The sequence below is a fragment of the Canis aureus genome, chromosome 13 (assembly GCF_053574225.1).
Source record: "Canis aureus isolate CA01 chromosome 13, VMU_Caureus_v.1.0, whole genome shotgun sequence".
In the NCBI taxonomy this organism is placed as follows: Eukaryota; Metazoa; Chordata; class Mammalia; order Carnivora; family Canidae; genus Canis; species Canis aureus.
The window spans coordinates 16,383,831-16,410,426 of NC_135623.1; the positions used below are offsets into that span (position 1 = coordinate 16,383,831).

Genomic DNA, 26,596 nt, shown 5'->3' on the forward strand with positions numbered 1-26,596 from the left:
GAGTAGAGAGGAAGACAGTGAGTTGCCAAAGCCTTAGATGAGGTAGAGAGATCAGGTTAGAAGACACCAGTGTTTTTTGTTTTTTTTTTTTTAATATTTTATTTAAATTCAATTTGCCAACATATGGTAAACACCCAGTACTCTTCTCATCATGTGCCCTTCTAAGTACCCATCACCCAGTTACCGCATCCTGCCACCCTTCTCAGAAGACTCCAGTGTTAAGGAAAAGAAGAGAGTAATTTTGTTGAAAGGTAAGAGCCTCAAAAGAGTAAAGCTTAAAAAAAAAAAAAAAAGAGTAAAGCTTTATTTATTTACTTTTTAAGTAGGCTCTGCACCCAGCGTGGAGCCTGACATGGAGTTTGAACTCATAACTCTGAGGTCAAGACCTGAGCTGAGATCATGAGTTGGATATTTAACTGACTGAGCCACCTAGGTGCCCCTATAGAATTTAGTGATTCATCACTTGGATATAACACCTAGTATTCATCCCAACAAGTGCCCTCCATAATGCCCATCACCCATTTTTTTTTTTAAGTTTTATTTTATAACTATTTATTTATTTATTTTAAAGATTTTATTTATTTATGCTTGAGAGACATAGAGAGAGGCAGAGACACAGGCAGAGGGAAAAGCAGGCTCCACTCCATGCAGGGAGCCCGATATGGGACTTGATCCCGGGTTTCCAGAATCCCACCCTGGGCTGAAGGCGGTGCTAAACCGAAGGGCCACCAGGGCTGCCCCCATTGTTTTGTTTTTAAAACAAAAAGTTGAGTAACATAATGTGGACAAGCTGTGGGGGTAATCAAAGGGGATTTTAATCCCATTTCTGGACCCTGAGATAGGCTGGATGTTAAAACTGGACCATCTGAGAGTGCTGTCAGGGAGGTAAGAGATTGAGTTCCATTGAGAGTGGGAGGTTGAAGGTAATATTTTGAGAAAAGATGTGTCTGGTTTTCTCTTCAGGACAGGACCAGGTGTTATTTCATGTTGGTAAGTGGAGGGAACATTCTCAGTAGAGGTTGAGGAAAAAAATGACTTGCTTACTTTTTTCTTTCTGTACTAGACAGTAAACTCCTTATAAGTAGGGACTATGTATCACTGTGCCTACCTCAGTCTTTGGCAAGTAGTAGGTTGTCAATAAATGTTGAATAAATGAATTTATACTTCCAACAGTATTTGAGAATTTACTGTAAGAAGGAATTTCATTAATAATCATTCATTCAACTAATATTTATTGAGGGTTTTCATATGTAGATACGGTGATAGGTATTGGGGATATGATGGTGAACAAGATAGATATGGGCTTCTGCTCTAATGGAGCTCACCTTAATGTGAGGGCCGTAAAACACACACACACACACACACACACACACACAGGCAAAATTAAAACAAGTCATAGTAAGGGCTTTCTGAAGGAAACAGAAACAAGCAAGACTGAGGTAGAATATAAAAGAGAAGAGGACCTACATCATAAATGATCCAAAAAAAATCTTAGAATGGGTAGGTAACATTTAAACTAAGACCTAAAGAAAATGAAAATACCAACTATGATTTTCAGGAAGAGAGAATGACACTTGCAAAGTCTGTGAGTTGGGACAGAATTTGCTCTTTAGAACTGATGTCAGAGTGGGTTTTAGAGAAAAATTTTTTTATTTTTCTGTCAGATGTTTGGGAGATATCCAAGTGGAGATGTAGAAGGTTAATATAAAAGTTTGGAGTTAGAGAAAGGGTCTGAAGTAAAGGTAGCAGTTTGGTAATCATCAGCGTTAGGTGTGGTATTGAACAATGGAAATGGATATGATCACCTGGGTTAATGTACAAATAGGCGGTTGTGAATGTCCTTTGTAAAAGGTAAAGTGCTATACATATAAATACAGGAGATAGTTATTTTGTTTCATTTCTTCCTTACTTGAATTGTTATAATTCATATATTATTCATGCTTAAAGATAATGCTTGTCCCAGTGATTTCTCTTTATTTTGGGCTGTCTAGACTGGTATGTGTAGGGCTTCCTGTCTTCTGAGGAGAGACCAGAGCTACTCTTTATATTCATTGTCACTCTGCCACTTAGATTTTTGATCAGGTTGGGCTGGATTTAACAAAAGCTGGTTTGTTATTGGTCTGAGTTGTTGGTATGTTTTGTTTACATCCACTGTTTTTCGGTAGTATACGGCTATGGCATCTTTTGAAATCCTTTTGTTTACTTGAAATACCTTTACCTTTCATTTCTGATAATCTCCAAAGCAAATCTATTCTTAGATCTAGATTTTGAAAGCTTTCTTAACAATACTCCTAGAGTTCTAGGAGTCACAACTCATTTAATAATTTAATAATGACTAGGTGTCTTCTAGGGACAGAGCAGTAGGTTTAGGTACCTAGGGTTCCAAAAACCATACAGGACTCTTGCCCCTCAAACAGCTTATACTTAAAGTTACAGTGCTCCATTCTGCAAATATGCTAACATCTCATGTTTGTCCCATAACAAACCATTTTAAATTGGTAACATAGTAGGCAGAGACCTAGAAATACTTCAAGAATCGTATTAAGAAAGCTTTCAAAATCTGTGCATTCTCTAAGTGAACTGCATTCTCTAAGTGAACTGCCCAGATGCCTGCTTGTGTTACCTTAAGCTTCTCATCAGCTTTAAAGGTGAGGACTACTCACAGCACTTGCTTTTCTCCATCCTCTACTCAGCTTCAGGGTTGTTTTCCTTCCTGAGTTTCATTATTATTGACGTTCTTTTGATGCTTCAGACATGTTCAGATTGCTGTTTCCTTTTGTCAGTTTGAATTGCCCCTTTTTATTTTCTCATTCTTCTGCTTACTGTTCATTTTTATCCTTTTTCCTTTGTATTGTGAAATATACAAGTCTGTTTTAGACATCACAAGAGTGTCAGAAGGATTTAGTCTCCTTTGCAAGCCATTCACATTGAGTAAATTATGTATATAAATGCATAGGCTTTTCTGATTGTATTCATTACTTTGGCCTTTGTACCTGCTGTTCCATCATTAAAGGAATTGGTGGTTGTGGTTGTGATTGAGTAGTTGAAAGGATGTCAGGGCTAGTTCCACTTCTGGTTCCTCAGTTCTCTTGAAAATGGAGCATTAGAAGGCTGTATTCTTAGTAAGCTGAATTTTTGTGTGTTAATATGTAAAAAGTACTTGTATGGCAAATTACCTGGAAAATTGTGTGCATTGTAACATTTATTTTTTTTATAACACTTATTTTTCTATGTCTACTAGTACTGAATTGTTACTTGTTTTCTTAAATTTTTAGATTGACCAAAACAAAACAAATTTTGGGTGGTTTATTTAGAAAAATAAAATCTTTCCCATTATCTTCTTTTCATTACCTAGACTTCTGTATCTGTTTGCCTTTATACACAGTGTTCTTCCTGTCTGGATTGCTGCCTCTTTATTTCATAGTGGTCTTCAATAACACGTTTACATGGCAATTTGCAAAAAGTACTATAGAGAGGTTGCATATACCCTTTATCCAGTTGTCCCTAATTGTAGTACCTCATATAATTCTAGTACAATAGCAAAACCAGAAAATTGACACTGGCACAGTTCATAGGACTTATTCAAATGTCATTGGTTTTATAGACACGTGTGTGTGTATTTGTATGTAGTTTTATGCATATGAGGTTTTATCATGTGTGGATTCATGTAACTAGCAACAATTAAGATAACTGTTCCATCACAAAGATTTTTCATCTTACTTCTTTATATCATACCTACTCCCTTCATTTTATTAATTTATACACTGTTTTTTTTTTTTTTATCATGTTACTCACTGGTTACTCTTCATTGTGTGGCCCTGTGATTAACGGAAAAAAGATAAACGTTATGTTTTAGAGGTTATTTCTCTATTTTTACCTTTTTTTCCCCCCACATCCTTCTATAACTATTTACAATAAGCCTAATAACACTAAAGTTTCAGTTCATTTTGTGCACTATAGAATCATAGTCTCCTATGATGAGACCCCCAAAAATGAAACTAAAAATTCCATATGAGGCAATTCTTGACATTTATTTATTAACCTATGAATTTCCCTAATAACCAGGACCACCATCTCTTCTTCTTCCACCACCACCTCCTCCTCTTTCTCTTCTTTTTTTTACTACCTGGTATTCTTTGGTGTCAGATTACCTGTATGTTTTGCTGGATTATGTTGCAATAAGAAATAATGCAGAACATTGGCTTACAATAACAGAGGTTTAATTATTGTTCACATTATAGGTTCCCTAGTAATCAACTACAGTTCTACTCCATGATTCTTTTTCATTTTAGGATCCAGATTGCAAGAGCACCCCCTATTTGTGACATACTGTTCTCTTGGTAGAGAGAAAAGAGCAAGAGTTAGTGGAAACATAGCTCTTAAAGCTTCTACTTGCAGATGGAAGTTTCTATTTCACTGGCCAAAGTAAGTCTCATGGCCAGGCCAACAACAGTAGGGTTGTACTTGCTGCAGAGACGCACTACAAGTCACATGGCAACAGGCAGAGGTGTTAATGATACTTTGAAAAGAGGAGAATAGATGAGAATTATAATGCAACCTACCTTAGGATGGTGTAGTATGCAATACTTCTGTAGTAACTTTTTTCTTACTGAAGTTTATGATACTTTAAATGGTTTTTTTCTTAATAAAAATAGCAGCTCCTTTTTTTTTTTTATTTTATTTGTTTATTCATGAGAGACACAGAGAGGCAGAGGAAGAAGCAGGCTCACTGTGGGGAGCCTGATGTGGGCCTCAATCCCAGAACCCTGGGATCACGACCTGAGCCAAAGGCAGACACTCAACCACTGAGCCACCCAGGTGCCCCACAATTCCTTTCTTTTTCTTTGTTGCACTAGTTAGAATATTGGTTCAAGCCAAAATCACACTGGTTTATTTTATTTTATTTTATTTTATTTTATTTTATTTTATTTTATTTTATTTTATTTTATTTTATTTTATTTATTTTATTTTAAAGATTTTATTTATTTATTCATAGAGATGCAGAGAGAGAGAGAGGCAGACACACAGGCAGAGGGAGAAGCAGGCTCCATGCAGAGAGCCTGACGTGGGACTGGATCCAGGGTCTCCAGATCACGCCCTGGGCTGCAGGCGGCGCTAAACCGCTGTGCCACCGGGGCTGCCCATCACACTGGTTTAAACAGAGAGAGTTTATCTCCCTTAAGCAACTGTTCAGGTAGGGTAAGTGTATAGGACAGATATAGCATCTTTAGGATAGTGTCTGGGACCTAGGCCCTTTTTCTCCTGTTGTTCTTTTATTCTCAACCATGTTTTCCATCTTAGTCTGGACAACTGGTCTATATTCTGCCAACATACCTGTATTTGACAAGCTGGAAGAAGGGCTAGGAGGTAGAAAACATTCTCCAGACTTCCCTGTAGGTGCATAGACCTGGGATTGGACACATTATTTTTTTTTTCTCATTCCATTGAGGAGAACTGGGATTGTAAGAGAGGCTGGGAAATGTAGCTTTAGCTAGGTGTCCATGTGTCCACATAAGGCTTAGGGGTACTGTTCTAAAGAAAGAAGAAAGGATATTAGGAAACAAGCAGCCATCTCTTTAATTAATTTAATCCATATGAGACTTATGAAAAATAGATATTACTAGCACTTTACAGATAAGGAGACAGGCTTCTAATTTTATTTTGTGTTTATTTGAGAGAGAGAGCATGAGCAAGAGGAGGGACAGAGGGACAAGCAGACAATCTGCTGAGTGGGGAGCCCAGTGTGAGGCTCGATTCCAGGACCCTAAGATCATGACCTGAGCCAAAGACACTTAACTAACTAAGCTACCCAGGCTCCCCAAGGAGACAGGATTTTAAAGAAGTGAAATAAGTGGTTCAGGTTCATCTAAGAAGTAGTGGAATTGGACTTTGGATCTAGGCCTATCTGATACCAAAACTTGAGTATTTTTTTACAAAACTGTATTTGCTTTCTAACATCTATTATTTACAAGCACTTAACATTTTTTCAGAGTAGTAATAAATAGCTACTGACTCTTTAGAAGGAATTCTTATATTTATGAATATTTTACTTTGTGGCAACTGATGAATTTATTATATAGCTAATAAATAAATAATTGTTTTTAAATAATGTTAGAATTTTAAAAGGTCAAATTTTTATTTGGACAACTTTAAAAGTTTTCCTTTAGAAATTAATTTAGATACTAAAAATTCATATGCAGTTTTGAATATGGATTTCATATTTGGGGGATTTTTGTATTTTCCCTCAATTTGAAAATAGCTTTATTATTTTATTTTAATTATAAAAATAGAAAATGCTTATAAAAAAGAATGCAGAGTAGTACAACAAAGAATGTAAAAATAATTTATACCATTTTAGCTATATGCTAAATTTTTTTATTTCTGCATTCATTATGTGTGTTGTGTATCTGTGATTTCTTTTTGATTTAAAATGATCATATTTCAGGAAAAAAGTTTTTACCGAGACACACCAAAAACACTCTTTGGTCTTTTTGCTTGATGAGTGAATTGGCAATTTGGATGGCTTTTTCCATTCTCACTTAGCTGTATCGTATTAGTATACTAATCAGTACAGGGTGTACTTTAGAACACTTTAGTGTGCTAATGCCTTCTCAAATGTGTTTATGTAGTAACCAATGAGTCTGTAATGTGAGGATTAGTAAAGTACAATTTGGAGCTCAGAATTTCTTTTTGTGTATGAGATTCCCATTCCTCCCCCCTCAGCACTAAAAATTCAACTAAAAATTGAATTATCTTTATAATTTAACTCTTCATTATAGATGGAATGTATTTTATTTGCTTCCTCTAGCAAAGTATTTTCACCCTTATCTATAAGTAGGATGGATATGTAATTTTTTACCAAATTTGGACATTTTTGAGAATGAAAGGGATACTTATAAATATTTAAAATTCTGAAAGTTTTTTGAGATACATTTTTTGGCATCAAAATGATTTCATTACATTGATAGGTAAGTATAGTAGTTCCAGACAAAGACAGTTTTCAGAAATAAAATTATTAAAACATACTATAACAAAATTAAGTCTTTATATTAATTATCACAATATTTGCCATTTATATATGTGTACAATGGAATATTACTCAGCCATTAGAAACGACAAATACCCACCATTTGCTTCGACATGGATGGAACTGGAGGGTGTTATGCTGAGTGAAATAAGTCAATCGGAGAAGGACAAACATTATATGGTCTCATTCATTAGGGGAATATAAAAAATAGTGAAAGGGAATAAAGGGGAAAGGAGAAAAAATGAGTGGGAAATATCAGAAAGGGAGACAGAACATGAGAGACTCCTAACTCTGGGAAATGAACAAGGGGTGTAGAAAGGGAGGTAGGTGGGGGGTGGGGGTGACTGGGTGACGGGCACTGAGGGGCGCACTTGATGGGATGAGCACTGGGTGTTATTCTATATGTGGCAAATTGAACACCAATAAAAAATAAATTAAAAACAGTATTTGCCATTTAACAGCTTGGATAAATAACCTCTCTGAGATTAGGTATTAACATAATCCAGAAGATTCTAAAGGAAAAAGACCAGTTGGCTGCATACCTGAGCTCCATGGAAAAGTCTTTCTCTGACCTCTTCAAGCGGTTTGAGAAACAGAAGGAAGTGATCCAGGGGTATCACACGAATGAAGAATCTCTGAAGAAGTGTGTTGAGGATTACATAGTGAGGATTGAGAAGGAGGGCCAGTGGTACCAGGCCCTGAAGGCCCACGCAGAAGAGAAGCTCAAGCTGGCCAGTGAGGAGATCGCTCAGGTGCGCGGCAAGGCCCAAGCGGAGGCCTTGGCCTTCCAGGCCAGCCTGAGGAAGGAGCAGATGCGCATCCAGTCACTGGAGAAGACAGTAGAGCAGAAGACTAAGGAAAATGAAGAATTAATCCAAATCTGTGATGACCTCATTTCCAAGATGGAGAAGATCTGACCTGAAGCCCTACTGCCCCCCTTCTGTATATCTGTCTGGGGAAGATTTTGTGTTCTTTCCTCTCACATAACCTCTGGTTTTTAAACTAGACTACTTTAAGAAGAGTAAATAAAATTTCCCTTAGGTTCGCAAAAAAAAAACAAAAAAACAAAAAAAACAAAAAAACAGAAAAAAACTGGGTTTTCCAGAGAAACAGGACCAACAGGATAGACATACACACACATTCACATACACTGATTTTAAGGAATTGGCTTATGTGATTGTGGATGCTGGCAAGTCCTAAATCTGCAGGCCAGCAGACTGGGGACCCAGGGGTGAGCTGATATTGCTCCTGAATCTAAAGGCTTTCTGGAGGCAAGATTTCTTCTTCCTCAGGGGACTTCAGTCTTTTCTCTTAAGATCTTCATCTGATTGGATGAAGCCCGTGCTTAACTGACTGAGCCACCCAGGTGTCCTAAATGTTGATTTCCTAATCTAGTTTTATACCCATTAAGGCTATAGGCCCAACCTTGATGCTTGAAGATTTTTTTCTTGTTTGTATTTCTAACTAAGCCTCTCTTGCCCCTCTCATCTACTTAATAAGTGCTGTCAAATCCATTTTACAAACATTTGTTCAGACCATACCCTTCTTTTCTGCCATTGCCAGTGTTCAGGTCCTCTATTGGGTCCATTAAAATTATTTCCTGAGTAGCTTCTACTTTCCGTCCTATTTTCCCTCTTCACAAATAATCACCGAGACCTAATACTATGTTAATAACTTATGAATCTGTCCTCTTTGTCTATTCTCAATTTCTTTACTTTTACTGTGGCATGTGAATCCCTTAAGTTGCCTTTTACAAAACTTCACAATCTTCTTTCCAATTCCTGATACCATTCAGAATTTACTCTTTTCTTTTTCTTTTTTTTTTTTTTTGATTTTTATTTATTTATGATGGTCACACACAGAGAGAGAGAGAGAGAGAGGCAGAGACATAGGCAGAGGGAGAAGCAGGCTCCATGCACCGGGAGCCCGATGTGGGATTCGATCCCGGGTCTCCAGGATCGCACCCTGGGCCAAAGGCAGGCGCTAAACCGCTGCGCCACCCAGGGATCCCCAGAACTTACTCTTTTCAAACATTAACTGAGCTTTCTGTTGATTGCAGGCCTTTGTGCATGCTCTTACCTCTATGTAGACTCCGCCTCTCCCCTTCTCATCCATACTTCAAATGCCTGCACTGATGTCACTTCCTTGAAGTCTTCTTGGATTTCCTTCCTGGTTCTAGAACACTCTTACACATTCATGTACAGGTGAACTTGAGCCTTCAGACATTAATATTCCTATGCTGCCTTTCAGATGAGATAGTAAATCTGTTCATTAGCTGTCCAGGGAACCCTTTAAACTGTGGTATGAACTCCTTGCCTACAAGCATTTCAGATAAGATGATATAAATATCTTTTTGTATATCAGCTTGTATATTCACTTGATTATTTTATCAAAATGGTTTTGAGTTGTATTCATAGGGACCTTGGACACTTAGGTAGAAGATGAATGCTGAAGGCTTTTGGACTTTCAACTGTCTATATATTGGGTTTCTTGGTAAAATTTTGCATGAGGAAAAAAAGTTTTTTTTTTAATTTTTATTTATTTTTGATAGTCACAGAGAGAGAGAGAGAGGCAGAGACACAGGCAGAGGGAGAAGCAGGCTCCATGCACCGGGAGCCTGATGTGGGATTCGATCCCGGGTCTCCAGGATCGCGCCCTGGGCCAAAGGTAGGCGCCAAACCGCTGCGCCACCCAGGGATCCCGGAAAAAAAAGTTTTGATGACAAAAGTAATTTTAAAATTCTTGTTCTAGAAAATAAAAATAAATTCTTGTTCTATTTTTTTCTACTTGATTCTTAATAATTCATATGGCTGCCTTTATCCACTTTCCCTTCCTCCTTAAAAGAAACTAAGCCAAACTTTTTGAAATAAGGATATTTTACTCTTACTCATCTTTGTTTCACAAATTTCTGTTGAATGAATGCAAATATACAGATGATTGATTAGTATTTAATTTCTAATTGTTTGTTTATTTTAGTTATCAAGTGGGAATCCTGTATATGAAAAATACTACAGACAGGTAAGATTTTTGTTTCTTTGAATATAAAATTGAATTTAAAAATGTTTTTTCAACTCTTGATTGTATATTTGCAGGTTACCAGCCAGCCGAACACATTTGATGTGTCTTGTTTTCAATTTCCTGTGCTTTAACCTTTTGTTTTGAGTGCTTAATACTTTTGACAAGCTATCAGAAAAATGAAGAAAAGAGATAATTAAGCCCAAACACTTAATTGTCTTAAATGTCTATCTATCCATATAATGTGTACTATTAGATTTAGGTTATAAAATCCATATAATATTAAATATATTCATGCAGATATAAATATAGAAATTAATTATAGCCAAATAGAAATGACTTTTCTGTTGTTTTTAAGACTTATTAAAGTTTAGGGGCACCTTGATGGCTCAGTTGGTTAAGCAACCAACTCTTGATTTAAGCTCAGGTCACCATCTCAGGGTTGTTGGATTCCCCTTACCCCCTCCTCTCTCCCACCCTGTGTCCCTTTCCACTCTTGCTCTTTCTCTTATGTGCATGCTCATTCTCTCTCAAATAAATAAAATCTTATAAAAATACTTATTAAAGTTTAATTTTCGCAAAGTTAAAACTATGATTCTCATAGAAATACAAGTAGGAAATGCATGTGTGTCAAGGATTTTATTTACCTCAATTAATTACTGGGAGAACCAGTAAGATGTAAAAATGAGAATATGAGTTGTAGAGATTTATATTCTCCATGAGACAAAATTCATTTATTGGTATGGGTAGGAATCATTGCATTGCTATGTTTTCTATAATTTAACTTCTATTCCTAAAGAATCTTGGATTGTACTTTTTAAAGCCTTTGCTGTTTTTCCTCTATCTTGAGACTAGGGCCCAAATCTTAGAAATTCTTTCCCCCATATTTCATCTGCAGTACATATGAATTTGAATGAATTTATCTCATTTTGAGATTTCCCTGTCTGTTGAGGTTCCTAGCCTGCTAAGTGACCTTGCTTTACTGTCTCTGAGACTGGGACCTTATAAACTGGGTTGCAGAAAACTGGGAGGGCTTTCTAGACATTGTCTCTGCTTAAGTCAGTCCTTTTTCCTTAATAGTGGCTTGTTCTTTTTGAATAAAAGATCATTATTCTCACATAAGCCACTCAACTATATCCTGATAAAAAGAAAAAATTATTTAACGTGTTAATAACTATATATTGCCATAAAAATAAGAACATTCCATTGAAAGATTTGTTTTTGAGTTCTGAGGTCAGTGAAAATCAGATACCATTGAAAACTATTTCAGTTTATAAAAGCAGAGCCTACTAAATCAATATAAGGAGAAAATAGAAAGGGCTTTTCCACATATCCATTAGAAAACAGAATATTAACAATAATACCAACAGTATTCCAAGTTAATAACCATAATTAAATATTCCCCAGCAGTTCATTAAGTCATGTGTAATTAATTCTTCTTCCCTTGCTTGGGTCAGGAGTCTGCTTTCATGAAATGTATCTAATTCTGGACTGCACAGTTCTGGATCTTCTGACTTAGTCCAGTAGTATAGACTGAGACTTGTCTAAAGTGATGTCAGCTCAGAAGTCTTTATTAAAAAGTCTGTATTTTGAAGTGTTAATAATTCAGATTATATGGGATAGTTCTTTCCGTGAGGCTCTGAGACTGTTTATCTTTGATGAAAACAAAGTTCTAGCCTATAGCTTATGGCAGGGCAAGTGTCACAGTACAACAGGAACTCTTGTATGTGACAGAAACTAAATGGCTGTGTTTAATTTATTATAGTAACCAAAAGAAAGGAAGATAGTCAAATTGGAATATGATACATAAATATTTCATAAAAGTTTGATCAGTGTTTCCCCTGCTAGGAATAGATATTCCCTTCTCCCTGCAGTCAGGGAGCAGGCAAAGTAGGAGTCCTGGAGATTTTTAGAGGCAGGTTTGTTAATATTTCTGTACTTCTTTGTTACCCAAAATTTGAATTGGGCAATTTTTTTTTGGCAATTTTTTTTCTTTTCTTTTCTTTTCTCTCTCTCTCTCTCTCTCTCTCTCTCTCTCTCTTTTTTTTTTTCTGAGTGATTTATTCCACATTCAAGCACTTGAAAGAAAGGATTTCTCTTTTGCGTCTTTGCTGGGATTGGCCTGTCTGGAATGCTTTGTATATGTTTACAACAATCTTAATCTTTTAACTAAACTGGAAAAACAGCTAGCTCAAAAATATCCTTGTTTCGTGTTACTTTTCCATGACTTTTTAAAAATTTACTTTTCATTTTTATAAACAGAATTTTACTTCAGGAAATCTTTACAGAAGTGAAAATCTTTTTTTTTTTTTTGAGCTGTTTTTCTGCTCTTTGTGACATTCTGTTTTATTTTTATTTTTATTTTTAAAGATTTTATTTATTTATTCATGAGAATACACACAGAAGAGAGAGAGAGGCAGAGACACAGGCAGAGGGAGAAGCAGGCTCCATGCAGGGAGCCCGACGTGGGACTCGATCCCGGGTCTCCAGGATCACTCCCTGAGCTGTAGGCGGCGCTAAGCCGCTGAGCCACTGGGGCTGCCCCTGTGACATTCTGTTTTAACGGAAAGTTCCTATCAATTAAAATGATGTGTATCTGTTTTTTTGGTTTTTTTTGATGCATATCTGTTAATGCTCTTTAGGAACTTAAGAATTTAAAAAATATTTCCTTAAGTTTATTATGGAATCACTGCTGGTTTTAGAGCTAATACTCCTTTGACCTTTTTTTTTTTTTTTTTTTTTTTTTAGGTGTTACAGTTTCTAAGAATAAATATAAAAGCAGAAGTTAATGATTTAAAAATGTTTGAAAAAAAAACCCAGATCTACAGGTACTCCCATTTGTCAGAAGTTCTCTCCAGGAAATGCTGCCCTTTCTTGGCCTTTGTTAGTCAAAGGATTCCTGTCCCCTTTAAAAAAGTCAGTTTCCAAGTCACAGGGAGGAAGGCAGGTAAAATGATAACTTTGTCTCTATGGTTGTCAGCAACTTATGGTTTAAATCTTTTCAGGTTGATACAGGCAATACTGGAAGGGTGTTGGCTTCTGATGCTGCTGTTTTCCTGAAAAGATCAGGGCTTCCAGACTTGATACTTGGAAAGGTAATATTTATTCATTTTAATTAGACTATAATGAATATTTAGTATAAATAAATTGGATGCAAATTTAGAAAGATACCATCAAAAAACTTAGAACTGAATCATTGAAGCAGTTATAGGAATGCAATGGAGGGAATTTGTGGTGCAGTGATTTACTCTTTTGAAAAGTAAGGGGTTTTTCGGATTTTTAGAAAACCAATTACTTTTTAGTAGGATGAAATGAGGAAGGAATAGTACATTTGGGTATTGAGGGAGAAACAGTGCAGACTGGGAACCTTGCCACCCACTCAGAGAGTTGGCTCTATCTTTGTTTCCTGTACTATAACTGTCTCTAACTGTGTTTAATTTGTGGTGAATAGAGTTGGGGATGAGAGGCTTAGAAAAGAGCACAAAGAAGTGGAAAGTCCCTCTCCTGCTAGATCTCCTGGTGAATCCTTATACATGATACTGATATTAATTATTCACAAATAAACATGAACTATTTCAGCTTGCCTGTAAGGAAGAATATCATCTTAATATGGACCTAAAATCAAGGTAGTATGTTCTAGTAGAAAGAGCATTGAATTTGGAGTTAGAACCTGGGTTAATGAAAAGGGCATTGGACTTGGAAGTTAGAAGATGAATGGATAAAGAAGATGTGGTTTATGTATACAATGGAATATTACTCAGCTATTAGAAATGACAAATACCCACCATTTGCTTCAACGTGGATGGAACTGGAGGGTATTATGCTGAGTGAAGTAAGCCAGTCGGAGAAGGACAAACATTATATGTTCTCATTCATTTGGGGAATATAAATAATAGTGAAAGGGAATATAAGGAAAGGGGGAAGAAATGTGTGGGAAATATCAGAAAGGGAGACAGAACGTAAAGACTGCTAACTCTGGGAAACGAACTAGGGGTGGTAGAAGGGGAGGAGGGCGGGGGGTGGGAGTGAATGGGTGACGGGCACTGGGGGTTATTCTGTATGTTAGTAAATTGAACACCAATAAAAAATAAATTAAAAAAAAAAAAAAAGAACCTGCATTTCAGTTCTTTTCTTGATGCCTTGAATGTTCTTGAGTTAAGTATCTCACTGGGCCATAGTATCTTTGTGTAGGGTTGCACTAAATGACCTTCAAGGTTTCTTCCCACTTTTAATTCTGTGATTCTTAAATCTGATGACCAAAGAGAATGAAGTTGTAAATTGCAGGGATTTAAGTTATCTTTAAGATGATTTTTGTTTAAAAAACAGATTGAGGGATCCCTGGGTGGCGCAGCGGTTTGGCGCCTGCCTTTGGCTCAGGGCGCGATCCTGGAGACCCGGGATCGAATCCCACGTCGGGCTCCCGGTGTATGGAGCCTGCTTCTCCCTCTGCCTGTGTCTCTGCCTCTCTCGCTCTCTCTGTGTGTGACTATCATAAATAAATAAAAATTAAAAAAAAAAAAAAAAAACAGATTGACTTTTTTTTTCTGAATTTCAGATTTGGGATTTAGCTGACACAAATGGCAAAGGAATCCTGAACAAACAAGTAAGATTCCGAGATTCATATGAAAAAGTTTTTGAGTGCTTCAGAATAAAAAATAACAAGGATTTTTTCTAGTTTTAAACTAGGAATTGGTTTTTTGCCAATATTAGGTTTTCCAAGGGAAAGTGTTATACAGTATATTGGAAAATATTTCCAATTCCATAGACATTAAAGTAACTGATTCCCAAATGTTAGTGTTAATTTGGTAACATTGTTCTCCTGGAATGTCGTAGCCTGTTGGGGCTTCTCTAACATGATAATATAGACTGGATGGCTTATAAATAGCAGAAATGTATTGCTCACAGTTCTGGAGGCTTGAAACACAAGACCAGGCTGCCAGCATGTTTGGGTGAGGACTATCTTCTTTGTCACAGACCTCTTGTTGTATCCTTCCATGGCAGAAGGGGCTAGGGATCTTTCTGGACCCTCTTTTTTAAAGCATTAATCCCATGAGGCCCCCATTCTGATGCCTTAAGCATGTCTCAAAGGCCCTACCTCCTAATATCGCTACCTTTGGTACCTTGTACAATATACTTACTTGTGAGTATTCTGTCTAGGTCTTACTTTTGGCATATAAACCAAAAAATGGTTTACAGGCCATGAGTAAACCCTAGAAGAAATATATGAAAGTGATTATGAATATTGGACACCATCAGTATACTTTGAAATTTAGCTTGTTAGGGATAGATTTCAGGACTGGAAATGGGTAGATTCCACAGCACTGAATTAAAGCTTGCTGCATGCTGATACATTGGCTGAGCACTGCTACTCAAAATTAGTTCCCCTATATGGGAACAGCTGAAGCAGCATCAAACTCCAAAAAGGGGTGGGAAATTTAGATGAGAGAGTACGAATATCAAGTCTCTTAATTAAGATTCTAGGGCTAGATTATAGTCCCCAATAGAGCCTCTGGGCAGAAGGGCTAATTGGTACGTTGGAGACATAGGAAAACTAGCTTCATATGGGCAGCCAGAGTACTGTGCGCTCAGTCAGCAAATATTTGTTGAATACCTGTTTTGAGTCAGGCTTTGGAAATGCAGGCGTGAACAAGACAGATATGGTCCCTGTCTTCAGGAGTTTATATAGTTTATATTTACAGTTTATAGTGTTTTCTTCACTCTGATATTACTGAACTTCGGATGTTGAGTTGAGTTGTCTTTGTTATATATATCCAAGTGGCTGGATTTGTGGATCTGCAGTTTAAACTTTGATGTTTGCATGAGAGAAGTAGATTTTTGAATTAACATGAAACAAAGGGAAAAAACCAATATTTATTGAGTTTCTATGTGCCAAAAATGACAGTAGGTGTTTTCGTTCTTATAGTATGGTTTTTATTTTGTACCTCATAATACATGGCAAAGGTATTAGAAAAATTTTATTTAACTTGTCCATGGCCTCACAACTTTAAGTGGCAGAACTAGAATTTAATGCAAGACTATTTCACTTCAGAGCCTGTCCATACTATGGGAGGGGACCTGATTACCTAAGAGTAATTGAATCTCTTATAACATGAGAAAGTAAAAAAGGTTGATTTTGGAGGACTTAGAATACCAGCATTTATTTTTATTTATTTTTTAAAGATCTTATTTATTAGAGAGAGTACACATGCATGCATATGAGGGAGGAGGGGCAGAGAGAGAGGGAGAAGCAGATTCCCCACCGAGGAGGGAGCCTGATGTAAGGCTCTAACCCAGGACTCTGGGATCATGACCTGATGCCAGAGGCAGGTGCTTAATCGACTGAGCCACCCAGGTGCCCCCAAAATACCAGTATTTAAAGGTTGGGGGAGGCATTGACTCTGAGATTTGAAAGGTCAGAGGAAAAGTAGGAGAGTTTTATGAAGCTATGTTGGTGGAGGAGAGTTTCTGGGAGTTATCATACTGTCCAGACTGCCAAAAGAACAAGCAGAACGAGGTGAAGTTTTTTGTGTTTTGTTTTGTTGAGGCTATTGTATTTGGTAGCTAAGAAGTTGTGACATAGGCAGTGGTTTCTCTAGCTAATGGTGGAAGTTCAAGTGGGATTGCATAAAAGCTATGGAATGAATGAAAAGAGAAGGGGAGATCTTGAAATATCACCTTTTTAAGAAATTTGTGAGTGAAGGCAAGGTGTTACATAAAGCAGACAACCTGCAAGGTTCTAAGAATAGGTAAGAATTGGGTAAGAATGGTATTGGTGAGAATAGGAGGTTTGAGAAAAGTGGTGAAGGGTTGATTGCATCAGCAACGATACTAAGTTGAAAGTGATTAAAACTGGAGTAAAGGCTTTTGTTGTGTTTATTCCCAGACCAAAAACCAGTTGCTTCAGCATCTCTGCATTTATTTATTAAATTTTGCACTGAGACTTAAAAGGCCAAAAATCCAAGGACCTTTGGGAGAGATTTACAAGTATTTTGAAGTGAAGCAGTTATGTAATTGTTTTAGATGCTGCACAGTAGCTCTATATTCTCTGTAGCTTTCCTGGAATAGCAGTGGTTGAATCACTTGAATGATTGGTCCAGTTTCAAAATTTATCATCTTAAATCCAGAGATGACTTTTGATAACATTCAGTTGTTATTTTCTTCTGGGGTTTTTTCCAGACTCTTTTCCTCACTTAAATGATAAAAATCATTTTTAACATCAAATGTTAAATGTTCATCAAATGTTCTTTGAAGAATGTATTAATCTTGTATAATTTCTACTACCTGTATTATCACAGTTTATTTAAATATTTTCCCATTTATATTAACACCTTTTGCTATTTATAATGTTAGGAACATCTTTGTACATAGATATCTTCTGAATTTTACAGCAAGTGTTTTCAGGCAAATGTGCTATTATATTTGTTGCTACATTAAGATCTTGGAGTAATTATGAATTGTTTTATATTTTCAGATTGTAAGTGTGGTTGGATGGATAGATAGGTAGATAGATAATTAATGTACTTAACTTCATGCTTCTCTTTCTCAGGAATTCTTTGTTGCTTTGCGACTTGTGGCATGTGCCCAGAATGGATTAGAGGTTTCTCTGAGTAGCTTGAACCTGGCTGTTCCTCCACCAAGATTTGTAAGAAATGATCTTAAGTTTAAATTGTACTTAATTTTTAAAATGATACAACATGATTTAAAAATTAAAATTGCTATATTAAAAAATAATTTCCCTAACCCCTATCACTCAGCTACCTGATTTTCTTTCTTAATGGCTACTGTTGTTATTAGTTTCTTGTATATTCTTCCAGAGTTACTATATGTGTATTTACTTATTTTTTAATTTATTTTTTAAAGATTTTATTTATTCATGAGACACAGAGAGAGAGAGGCAGAGAAACAGGCAGAGGGAAGCAGACTCTCTGCAGGAAGCCTAATGTGGGACTCAATCCTAGGACTCTGGGATTAGCCAAAGGCAGACACCTAACCGCTCAGCCACCCAGGCGTCGCATTATATGTGTATTTAAAGAAATATAAATACCCACTTCCTCATTTTACATTGATTGTAGTGTACAATTAATAAACACAATTCTATACCTTTTTAAATAATATGTTTTAGAGATCTTTACATAAAAGCGTATTTATTCTTTTTAATAGCTGTATAGTATTTCCTTGCTTCTATTTACATAAAAGTTTTTAAATTTTTTATTTAAACTCCAGTTAATTAACATACAGTGTTATATTAGTTTCAGGTGTACAATAGAGTGATTTGTTACTTGCCTACAACACCCAGTGCTCATCACAGCGAGTGCACTCCTTAATTCCTGTCACCCATTTAACCTATCCCCTCCATACTTCCTCTCTACCATAATTTATTTACCTTCCTATTGATAGGCTTTTAGCTTGTTTTTAATCTTTTATTATTAAAAAATGCTGCAATGAATAATAACCTTGGATATATGTCATTTTACATGTACAAAAATATATTTATATGTGCATATTCTCAGAAGTGGAATTGCTCTTTCAGAAGTTTGTGCATTTGTGGAGTTTTCATATGTAATATCAATTTGTGTTCCGTAGTGGTTGTACTCGTTCACAAACCCACCATCAGTTGGTCACGTGCTCTTTTGCTAACATTCTGTTGTTAATTTGAGAGGTGACAAATGGAATGTTGAGTGTAGTTTTAATTTGTCCATTTGGTTTTACAGAGTGAGTTTGAGTAGTTTTTCTCATGCTTATAAGTCATTTTCATTACCTTTATGTGAAATGTCTGTTTAAAGCTTTTCCCATCTTTCTTAGGTTATTGATCATTTTAAAAATTGAATTCTAGAGGTTATGTATATATACTACATACACACACACATATATTTTCCTAGTTTGTCATTTGTCTTGAAATCGTAGTGATTTTTTTCATAAAGAAGTGATTTTTTTAATGAGTTACTAGGATTTAATTTTTTAATAGTTTATTTTTTTCACATTTATGTTAGTCTTGATACTAAGTATGAGTATGGGTTCAAATTGATGATTTTCCCAGGATGGCCACTTTATAAAATAACCAGTCTTTTCCTTACTGATTTGGAATGCCACCTCAGCCATGTATTTTTAGTTCCTTTCTGGATTTTTTTGTTTTTACCCATTGATCTGTTTATTCATATGCTCACCTAACATTGTTTTAATTATCATATTTGGTAATTTGTTTGTATGTCTAATAGGGCTGGTCCTCCCTACCCTACCCCCTTTTCTAGAAGTTTCATGGCTCTTATTTTTTGTTTGTTTTAGATTTTATTTATTTATATGAGAGAGAGTGTGTGCACAAACGAGGGAGAGAGTTAGAGAGAGAGGGAGAAGCAGACTCCTTGCTAAGCAAGGGAACCTCACTTGGGGCTCTCATTCCCAGGACCCTGAGATCGTGACCAAAGCTGAAGGTAGATGCGTAACTGAATGAGCCACCCAGGCACTGTGGCTCTTGTTTTTAAATTTAAAACTTTAAAAGTATTTGCTCTGAGTATTATGAATTTAACTTCAGTTTTGAGAATTTCTGCATGTGTAAGTTTAGGTAGGGAATCAGAGGGTTAATTTAGGGATTTGTTTTCTAACTATATTATTATAAAAATGTTTCTACTATATCCATCTGTCTCTAAAAGGAGATAAATATAACAACTTGGGTGTGCTGTTAATAGGTTCATGTTCTTGTAACTTAAGAAATCTTAAGTTGGGTTCTTGCCCCAGTTTACTTTCCTTAAATAGTGTTAGGAAAAAGTCGTCAGTTAACAGGGCCACAAATATTTCTGTTACATTCAGATATCTTTATCTTGATATCAGTTGTAATAAGATTTCTTCTATAACACTAAATGTTTCAGTTAGTGCTCTAATATCATTTATGCAGCTAACTCATAACTCAGTTTTTGTTTCATTTGTATTTAGATGAAAGTCTAATAGAGTCAATGTAAAATAGTGTCTTGTGTGCATTGAGTTCCGTATTTTGTATGAATGTATTTAAATCCAAAGACCTTTTTCTTGTTGTTTATTGATGTGAGGTTTTCAGCTCTTCATGTGCTCTATTTTTTTATTTATTTATTTTTTGTTTTTTTAGCATGATACCAGTAGTCCTTTGCTCATCAGTGGAACTTCTATAGCTGAGCTCCCATGGGCTGTAAAAGTAAGTAAACTTTGTAACTACTTTTTCCTTACACATTGCTTTGCTTCCTAGCCATTTAATCCTCTCCCACTACTACCAAAATCTATTGTAACCTGCATGGGATTTTCATTTTTTTACTGTAGGGGAAATACTGGTACTAGAAATCTTTTGAGAGATCTTACTATTCTATCAATCATTTTGAACAGTTAGTATGGCTTAAATGCATTTATTTTATAGTATAAACTAAAAATGGTGATGTCATATTCCTATATTAATGAAAATATTTTATGAATAGGTAGTTTACCCTACTGGTATTATTTCCTGTTTGAAAATTCTGGTTAACCAGATAATTCTCTTTATGGCTCTAAAACAAACAATTTTGTATGAAATCTTTTTCTGAAGTGGATATTTTGCATTATATCTATTGGAGACATCATGCTAGTTATGTCTCCAATTTAAAAAATGTTATCGGGGGGATCCCTGGGTGGCTCAGCGGTTTTCACACCTGCCTTTAGCCGGGGAGCGATCCTGGAGTCCCGGGATCGAGTCCCGTGTCAGGCTCCCGGCATGGAGCCTGCTTCTCCCTCTGCCTGTGTCTCTGCCTCTCTCTCTGTCTATCATAAATAAATAAAAATAAATATTTAAAAATAAATAAAAAATGTTATCAGGTACCTGGGTGGCTCGATTGAGTGTCTGCCTTTGGCTCAGGTCATGATCCTGGATTCCTGGGATCAAGCCCATCAGGCTCCTTGCTTAGTGGTGAGCCTGCTTCTCCCTCTGCTCCTCACTACACTTGTTCTCTCTCTCACTCTCTCTCAAATAAATAAATAAAAGCTAAAAAATAAATAAAATCTTATCAGCTTTTAAAAATTTATCAGATTTTAAAAATCATAGTATCTAAATAATATTAGGACTAGGATATAGCAGATCAAATGGCTTTTAATAAATATGTATAGTTTTGTTCGAAAGTCACTTGGTTTCTATGTCCATATATGCCTGTGTGTTATTAACTAATTTAAAAAAGTATAGGAATCTGGCTTTGACTGGGAAAATCATGACTGCTAATTTTTTTAAAGATTTATTTATTTATTTTAGAGAGAAAGAGGGTGTACACACACGCGCGCGTGCGCGCGCACACACACACACACACACAAGTATGGGGAGAGTCAGAGGGAGAGAATCTCAAGCAGATTGCCTGCTGAGTGCAGAGCTCAACTCAGGGCTCGACATGGGCTCCATCTCACAACTCTGAGATCGTGACCTGAACCCAAATCAAGAGTCTGACTCTCCACCAACTGAGCCACCCATGTGCTCCATGAACAGTAGTTTTTTATGTTATACAGATAACTTTCCAGGATTTTAGGGATGTCCTATTATCGATAAGAAAAGAAAATCTTGCTTTGGAAAAAATGGGAGAAACTAGGTGTTTAGTCCTATGGTGGTTATTTTTTTTTTTAAATCTGAGTTTGAAATATGACTTAATACCATGTTGAGAAGGTCGTAGAATGTCACTAACTAGCTTGTGTGTTCTCACAAGTTATTTCCTTGCTATGGATTTCAGTGAGAAGGTTGGACTAGATGCTCCTCTCAGAGCCCTTCCTATTACTTGATTAAGCTAATAGTAGAAAAGCAAACATAGTATTGCAGCTACAAAAGGAATGGAAGGGATACTGGACTCTTGAGTAACTTTTAGATTGTTATTTATAATATATTTTGATGAAAGCAAAAAATGTTTTAAAAATAATTTTTAAGAATATATTGCCTAGGGATCCCTGGGTGGCGCAGCGGTTTAGCACCTGCCTTTGGCCCAGGGCGCTATCCTGGAGACCCGGGATCGAATCCCACATCGGGCTCCCGGTGCATGGAGCCTGCTTCTCCCTCTGCTCTGCCTATGTCTCTGCCTCTGTGTGTGTGTGTGTGTGTGTGTGTGTGTGACTATCATAAATAAATAAAAATTAAAAAAAAAAAAGAATATATTGCCTAGGGGATCCCTGGGTGGTTCAGCGGTTTGGTGCCTGCTTTTGGCCCGGGGCGCGATCCTGGAGTCCCGGGATCGAGTCTTACATTGGGCTCCCAGCATGGAGCCTGCTTCTCCCTCTGCCTGTGTCTCTCTCTCTCTCTCTCTCTCTCTCTCTGTGTGTGTGTGTGTGTGTGTGTGTGTGTATCATAAATAAATAAATAAATAAACAAATAAATATATCTTAAAAAATATATATATTGCCTATTCTTTGAGGATTTGATTTTTATAACTGCAGTTTAAATGCTTTTCACCACTGATTAACTTGTGATCTTTTTAATATTATAGTCTGAAGATAAGGCCAAATATGATGCAATTTTTGATAGTTTAAGCCCAGTGAATGGATTTCTATCTGGTGATAAAGTGAAACCAGTATTGCTCAACTCTAAGTTACCTGTGGATATCCTTGGAAGAGTAAGATATTATTAAATTCTAAATGTAATTTTTATGTATCTTATTTTTGTCTTTATCAGGGGCACTTACAGCTCATTGTCAAAGATTACACAGATTTTATTTTGATGTTATAGAATTTTTTTGTGATCTGCTTTAATATGTAAAATTATTGCCAATTAATTTTATTTGATATTCCCTCTAAAATATGAGTACTTGAAATTAGTTATATATGTAAGCCCTTTGAGCAGGTCCTTTTTATTTGAACTGTATGTTCTGACTTCCCAGTTCCTTGATTTAATTTCTGGAGACCGTCAGTATTTTATATCTATTGCCTACTTCATGGCTGTATGATGGGGCCCTGCTATAAGGAATAGTTTCATCTCTGAAATCATTAACTCTCTAAATAGAACTTACCATCTTTATAGATCTCTTTCATAAATACTTGTAAGACTAATTCTTTGACTTCACAAGACTTTTAAGTCTCAGAGTCCTTTACTTTCTCCATTTTTCAAATTTATTTATTTTTTCCTCATCCAACTTGGTCCACAGTTTCATGTGGTATCTTTAGCTCCCGTTACCATATTTTCTAACCTTTCTTCTGACCTGTTGAAAATCTGACTTTGCACGAAGCTAATTATGTGCCTTCTCTGTGGTTGCATGTGGACTACTGAGAATCTAATAAGATATTGGTATCATCATAATTTTATGATCACCAACTTCAGCAGGGCTTTCCCTACTCTTGGGCTATTTTCCATAGTGATTTATCTCTATGCCTCTTTGGATTTCAAACCTCATCTACTCTCATTAAACCTCCAGAGAGTCTGTATTATATGGAAAACAATAATGGACTTAGTTGGAAATCTTTAATCCCTTGCTTGGCCAGAATACAGAGGGTTAAATCTGGCTGCACCATTTCTTAGACGTGTGACCTTGAGTTAATCATCAGAAAACCATGTATCATTTTTTTTAATCTTTAAGATGAGCATGATTCCATTTATAGGGTTGTAAGGATTAAATGTGATTATGTATGTAGCACAGTGCTTGGTACATATTCTTTAATGCTAGATGCCACGATGCTGATGGTGATAATGACTTACTACCATACCACCTGTAGGAGTACTACTGGATCAGTGTTGTATAGGTTAGCTCAGTAAATGTTAATTTAAAAGCCATTTTTCAGTACTATTTCTCGTTAATCATTTCTCTACTGTGTGGTCAGTGTGAGATTTCTAAACTATAAATATAATCCTGTTATTTTGACTTAAACTTAACCCTCTTAGTAGCTTCTCATTGCATTTAAGATAAAGTCCAAATTCCTTGAAGACATTTAGTGACCAAACACTTGCTTATCTCCACTCCAGTCTCTTACTAAAGTAAATTTTACTCCCAGTAAAATTTTGTTGAAAGACTTAAATATCTTCTTTTCAAGGATTTAACATAGTTTTATAGCTGATCCAAAGGTATGGAATCTACTCTGTATTTAAACCAAATCTACTAGGGCCTTTTAGATTTATTTTTTCTTTGTAAGCCCTGGACATTAGCTGGTTAATAATAACACAGTATTCACTGGACATATATTTTAGTTGATCAGAGATTCTGTAGTGTATGGAAAACAATAATGGACTTAGTTGGAAATCTTCATGTTGAGAACTGATTCTGTGACTTAATAATGGTTGCATGATCTTAAGTCATATCACCTCAGGTCTAAAAGTGGGTTGATAGTACCACATGGAGTTGTTGCATGAGTTAACAGATGATGTTTGTGAAAAAGCATTGTAGCTGTTTAAAGTGCTGTATACATAGTTTTCTTACTGGATAGAAACAAAATATTTTCTTTAAAATTTTGTAAGAAACTTTTATTAAAAAACACTTGTATTAAGAATTATTCCTTCTTTTTACAATAATGTTAATGTTAATATAGCATATGAGTGATGTAATAAAATGTTCAGCATAAGTGAAATTTCTCCAAGAAGTAGATATTTTAATGTTTATTTATTTATTTTATATTTTAATGTTTAGATGAAAGATTTCCTTGCATTTATTGTATTTGGTGTTTACAGGTAGCATATGAAGTGAAAGAGCTTTAATCTTTGTCGATTCCTTTCTTTTTAAGGTTTGGGAGTTGAGTGACATTGACCATGATGGAATGCTTGACAGAGATGAGTTTGCAGTTGTAAGTAACCTAATGCTCTTAAAATCTTAAACATCTTAATGGTTTTCTCAAGCAAAAATTTCCTTGTTTAGTTTCTCCTCAGAGGAAAACTGTATTTTCCTAAGGTTGTTGGTATGAGTATTTTTGTCTAGAGTATACAGGTAGTCAATAAATATTTTTAAAGAAACAGATAGTAGAAAATGTATGGTCTTACTGTCTTCATTTTATTTGACTTTAATGTACATAGGATTATATACTTTGGATAATGTATTGTAAAGATGCTGAGTGGTATCGATCTTTACCATACATCTCTTTTAAGTAATAAAAGTAGCTTCTTTCTGCTATGGAATAATTTTACTTCAGATATATCCCCAGATTTTCACATTTATTTTATTAAAGGAAAACATGGATAACATTGTAGTTTTACTTTATAGAGTGAGAAAGTTTTGACATCTTATCTGAAGATATGTCATCTTTGGAAATTGGAAGTTAATTCCAAATAGAGTTGTATTCTTCATCTCTTCCTTAAAAGTTAGATACAACTCTGCTGTGAGCTTATGAATAGTAAATCTCTAATCCCCCTTTGAATCTCTTACTTGGAAATTAATCTGTTCAGATTTTCTGTCTTTATTTTGCTGAGAAATTGTCTGCTTGACTTTCCAAATTTGTTGTGGGAGATTTGCCTTATTCTTTTAATCTCTTCTGGGCTGTGGTTGTGCTACTCTTTCATTCCAAATCTTATTTTTTTGCTCCCTCTCATCTTTTGTTTAATTGAATTTTATCTAGTTTATAAATCTTTAAAAAGAGCCATCTTTTGGATATAATTATCCTTTCTATTATGTTTTGACTTTTTCATTTTTTCAGCTTTTATCTTAATGCCTTCTTCCTAGTTTCTTTTGGTTTACCTTTTAAAAAATATTTTCTTGAAAATGAGTACTAAATCCCTTTATTTTTTTTATCATCTTTAATATTGAAAAAACTTAAAGTACATATTTTCTCTTGAGTACAAGTTTAGCTGGATTCCATAGATACTGATACAAAGTATTCTTTTTACTACTTTTTAGATAATTTTTAGCTTTTTTAAATCATCTGTTTAGGAATATGTTTCCTAATTTCAAAGTAGTTAAGTTTGGTTTTTAGTTACCTTTGTATATACTTTTAGCTTGATTTGATTATGGTTAGAGAATGTGATCTTTAAAATCTTTACTTAAAAAATTTCATAAGATTTTCTTTGTTGCCAAGTTCATGACCTCTTATATGTTCCCTGGATGTATCAGCTTTTCTGCTCAGAAGATATTAGACCTATATAAATTCATTATATCAATTTTATTGATTATATTTCAGTTTCCATTTAGCCTTATTTTTCTTTTTTTGTCCTTTCATAAACTTTATTGTTTATATTCTAGGAATCAACTAAAATAGGAAGAATAAGTATTATTACATTTGAAAAAAAAATACAGAAATGGAAACCTTTTTTTTTTTTTTTTTCCAGAAATGGAAACTTAAAGTGACTTGAGTTGATGGTCTTAGGTCCCTAGCATTTTTAATTTTAATTTGGGTGATAGTTGGGAAATGGCAGGGGGTACCCCCTCACAAATGGTGACAGAAGTTATCTCAACTAACTATTAACGGTTGATTCAGTGTTTTGGGGGAAAGAAAGTGGTTATATTGAAGAGGTTTGGCTGATGATGTACTTTGAAAGACTGTGAAGACAAAAATTAAAAATTTCAAGGAAGGATTTGTATAAGTATAGTTAAAGTAGGTGGAGAATAGTATTATCCTCATTTGATTAACAGTAGTGTGTGCTAAGGTAAGTGATTAAACACAATTTATCTTATGTGCTCTGAAGCC

At 35.4% G+C, this 26,596-nt stretch overlaps 1 protein-coding gene across 7 annotated transcripts in view; it reads left to right on the forward strand.

Annotated features, from left to right (window-relative positions):
* The window catches only part of EPS15 (epidermal growth factor receptor pathway substrate 15), a 142,478-nt gene that overhangs the window by 24,263 nt on the left and 91,619 nt on the right, over window positions 1–26,596 (forward strand). For 2 of the 7 annotated variants that reach the window (XM_077844963.1, XM_077844966.1), the window contains exons 1-8: window positions 9,617–9,694; window positions 10,004–10,045; window positions 13,048–13,137; window positions 14,598–14,645; window positions 17,589–17,684; window positions 20,139–20,204; window positions 22,489–22,614; window positions 24,707–24,766. In XM_077844963.1, coding sequence (XP_077701089.1) covers window positions 9,632–9,694; window positions 10,004–10,045; window positions 13,048–13,137; window positions 14,598–14,645; window positions 17,589–17,684; window positions 20,139–20,204; window positions 22,489–22,614; window positions 24,707–24,766 — 591 coding nt within the window. In that variant the 5' untranslated portion in view covers window positions 9,617–9,631. Of the gene's footprint in view, window positions 1–9,608; window positions 9,695–10,003; window positions 10,046–13,047; window positions 13,138–14,597; window positions 14,646–17,588; window positions 17,685–20,138; window positions 20,205–22,488; window positions 22,615–24,706; window positions 24,767–26,596 lie in introns of those variants that run through there. The other 5 variants (XM_077844969.1, XM_077844968.1, XM_077844964.1 and 2 more) reach the window with 5 other exon arrangements.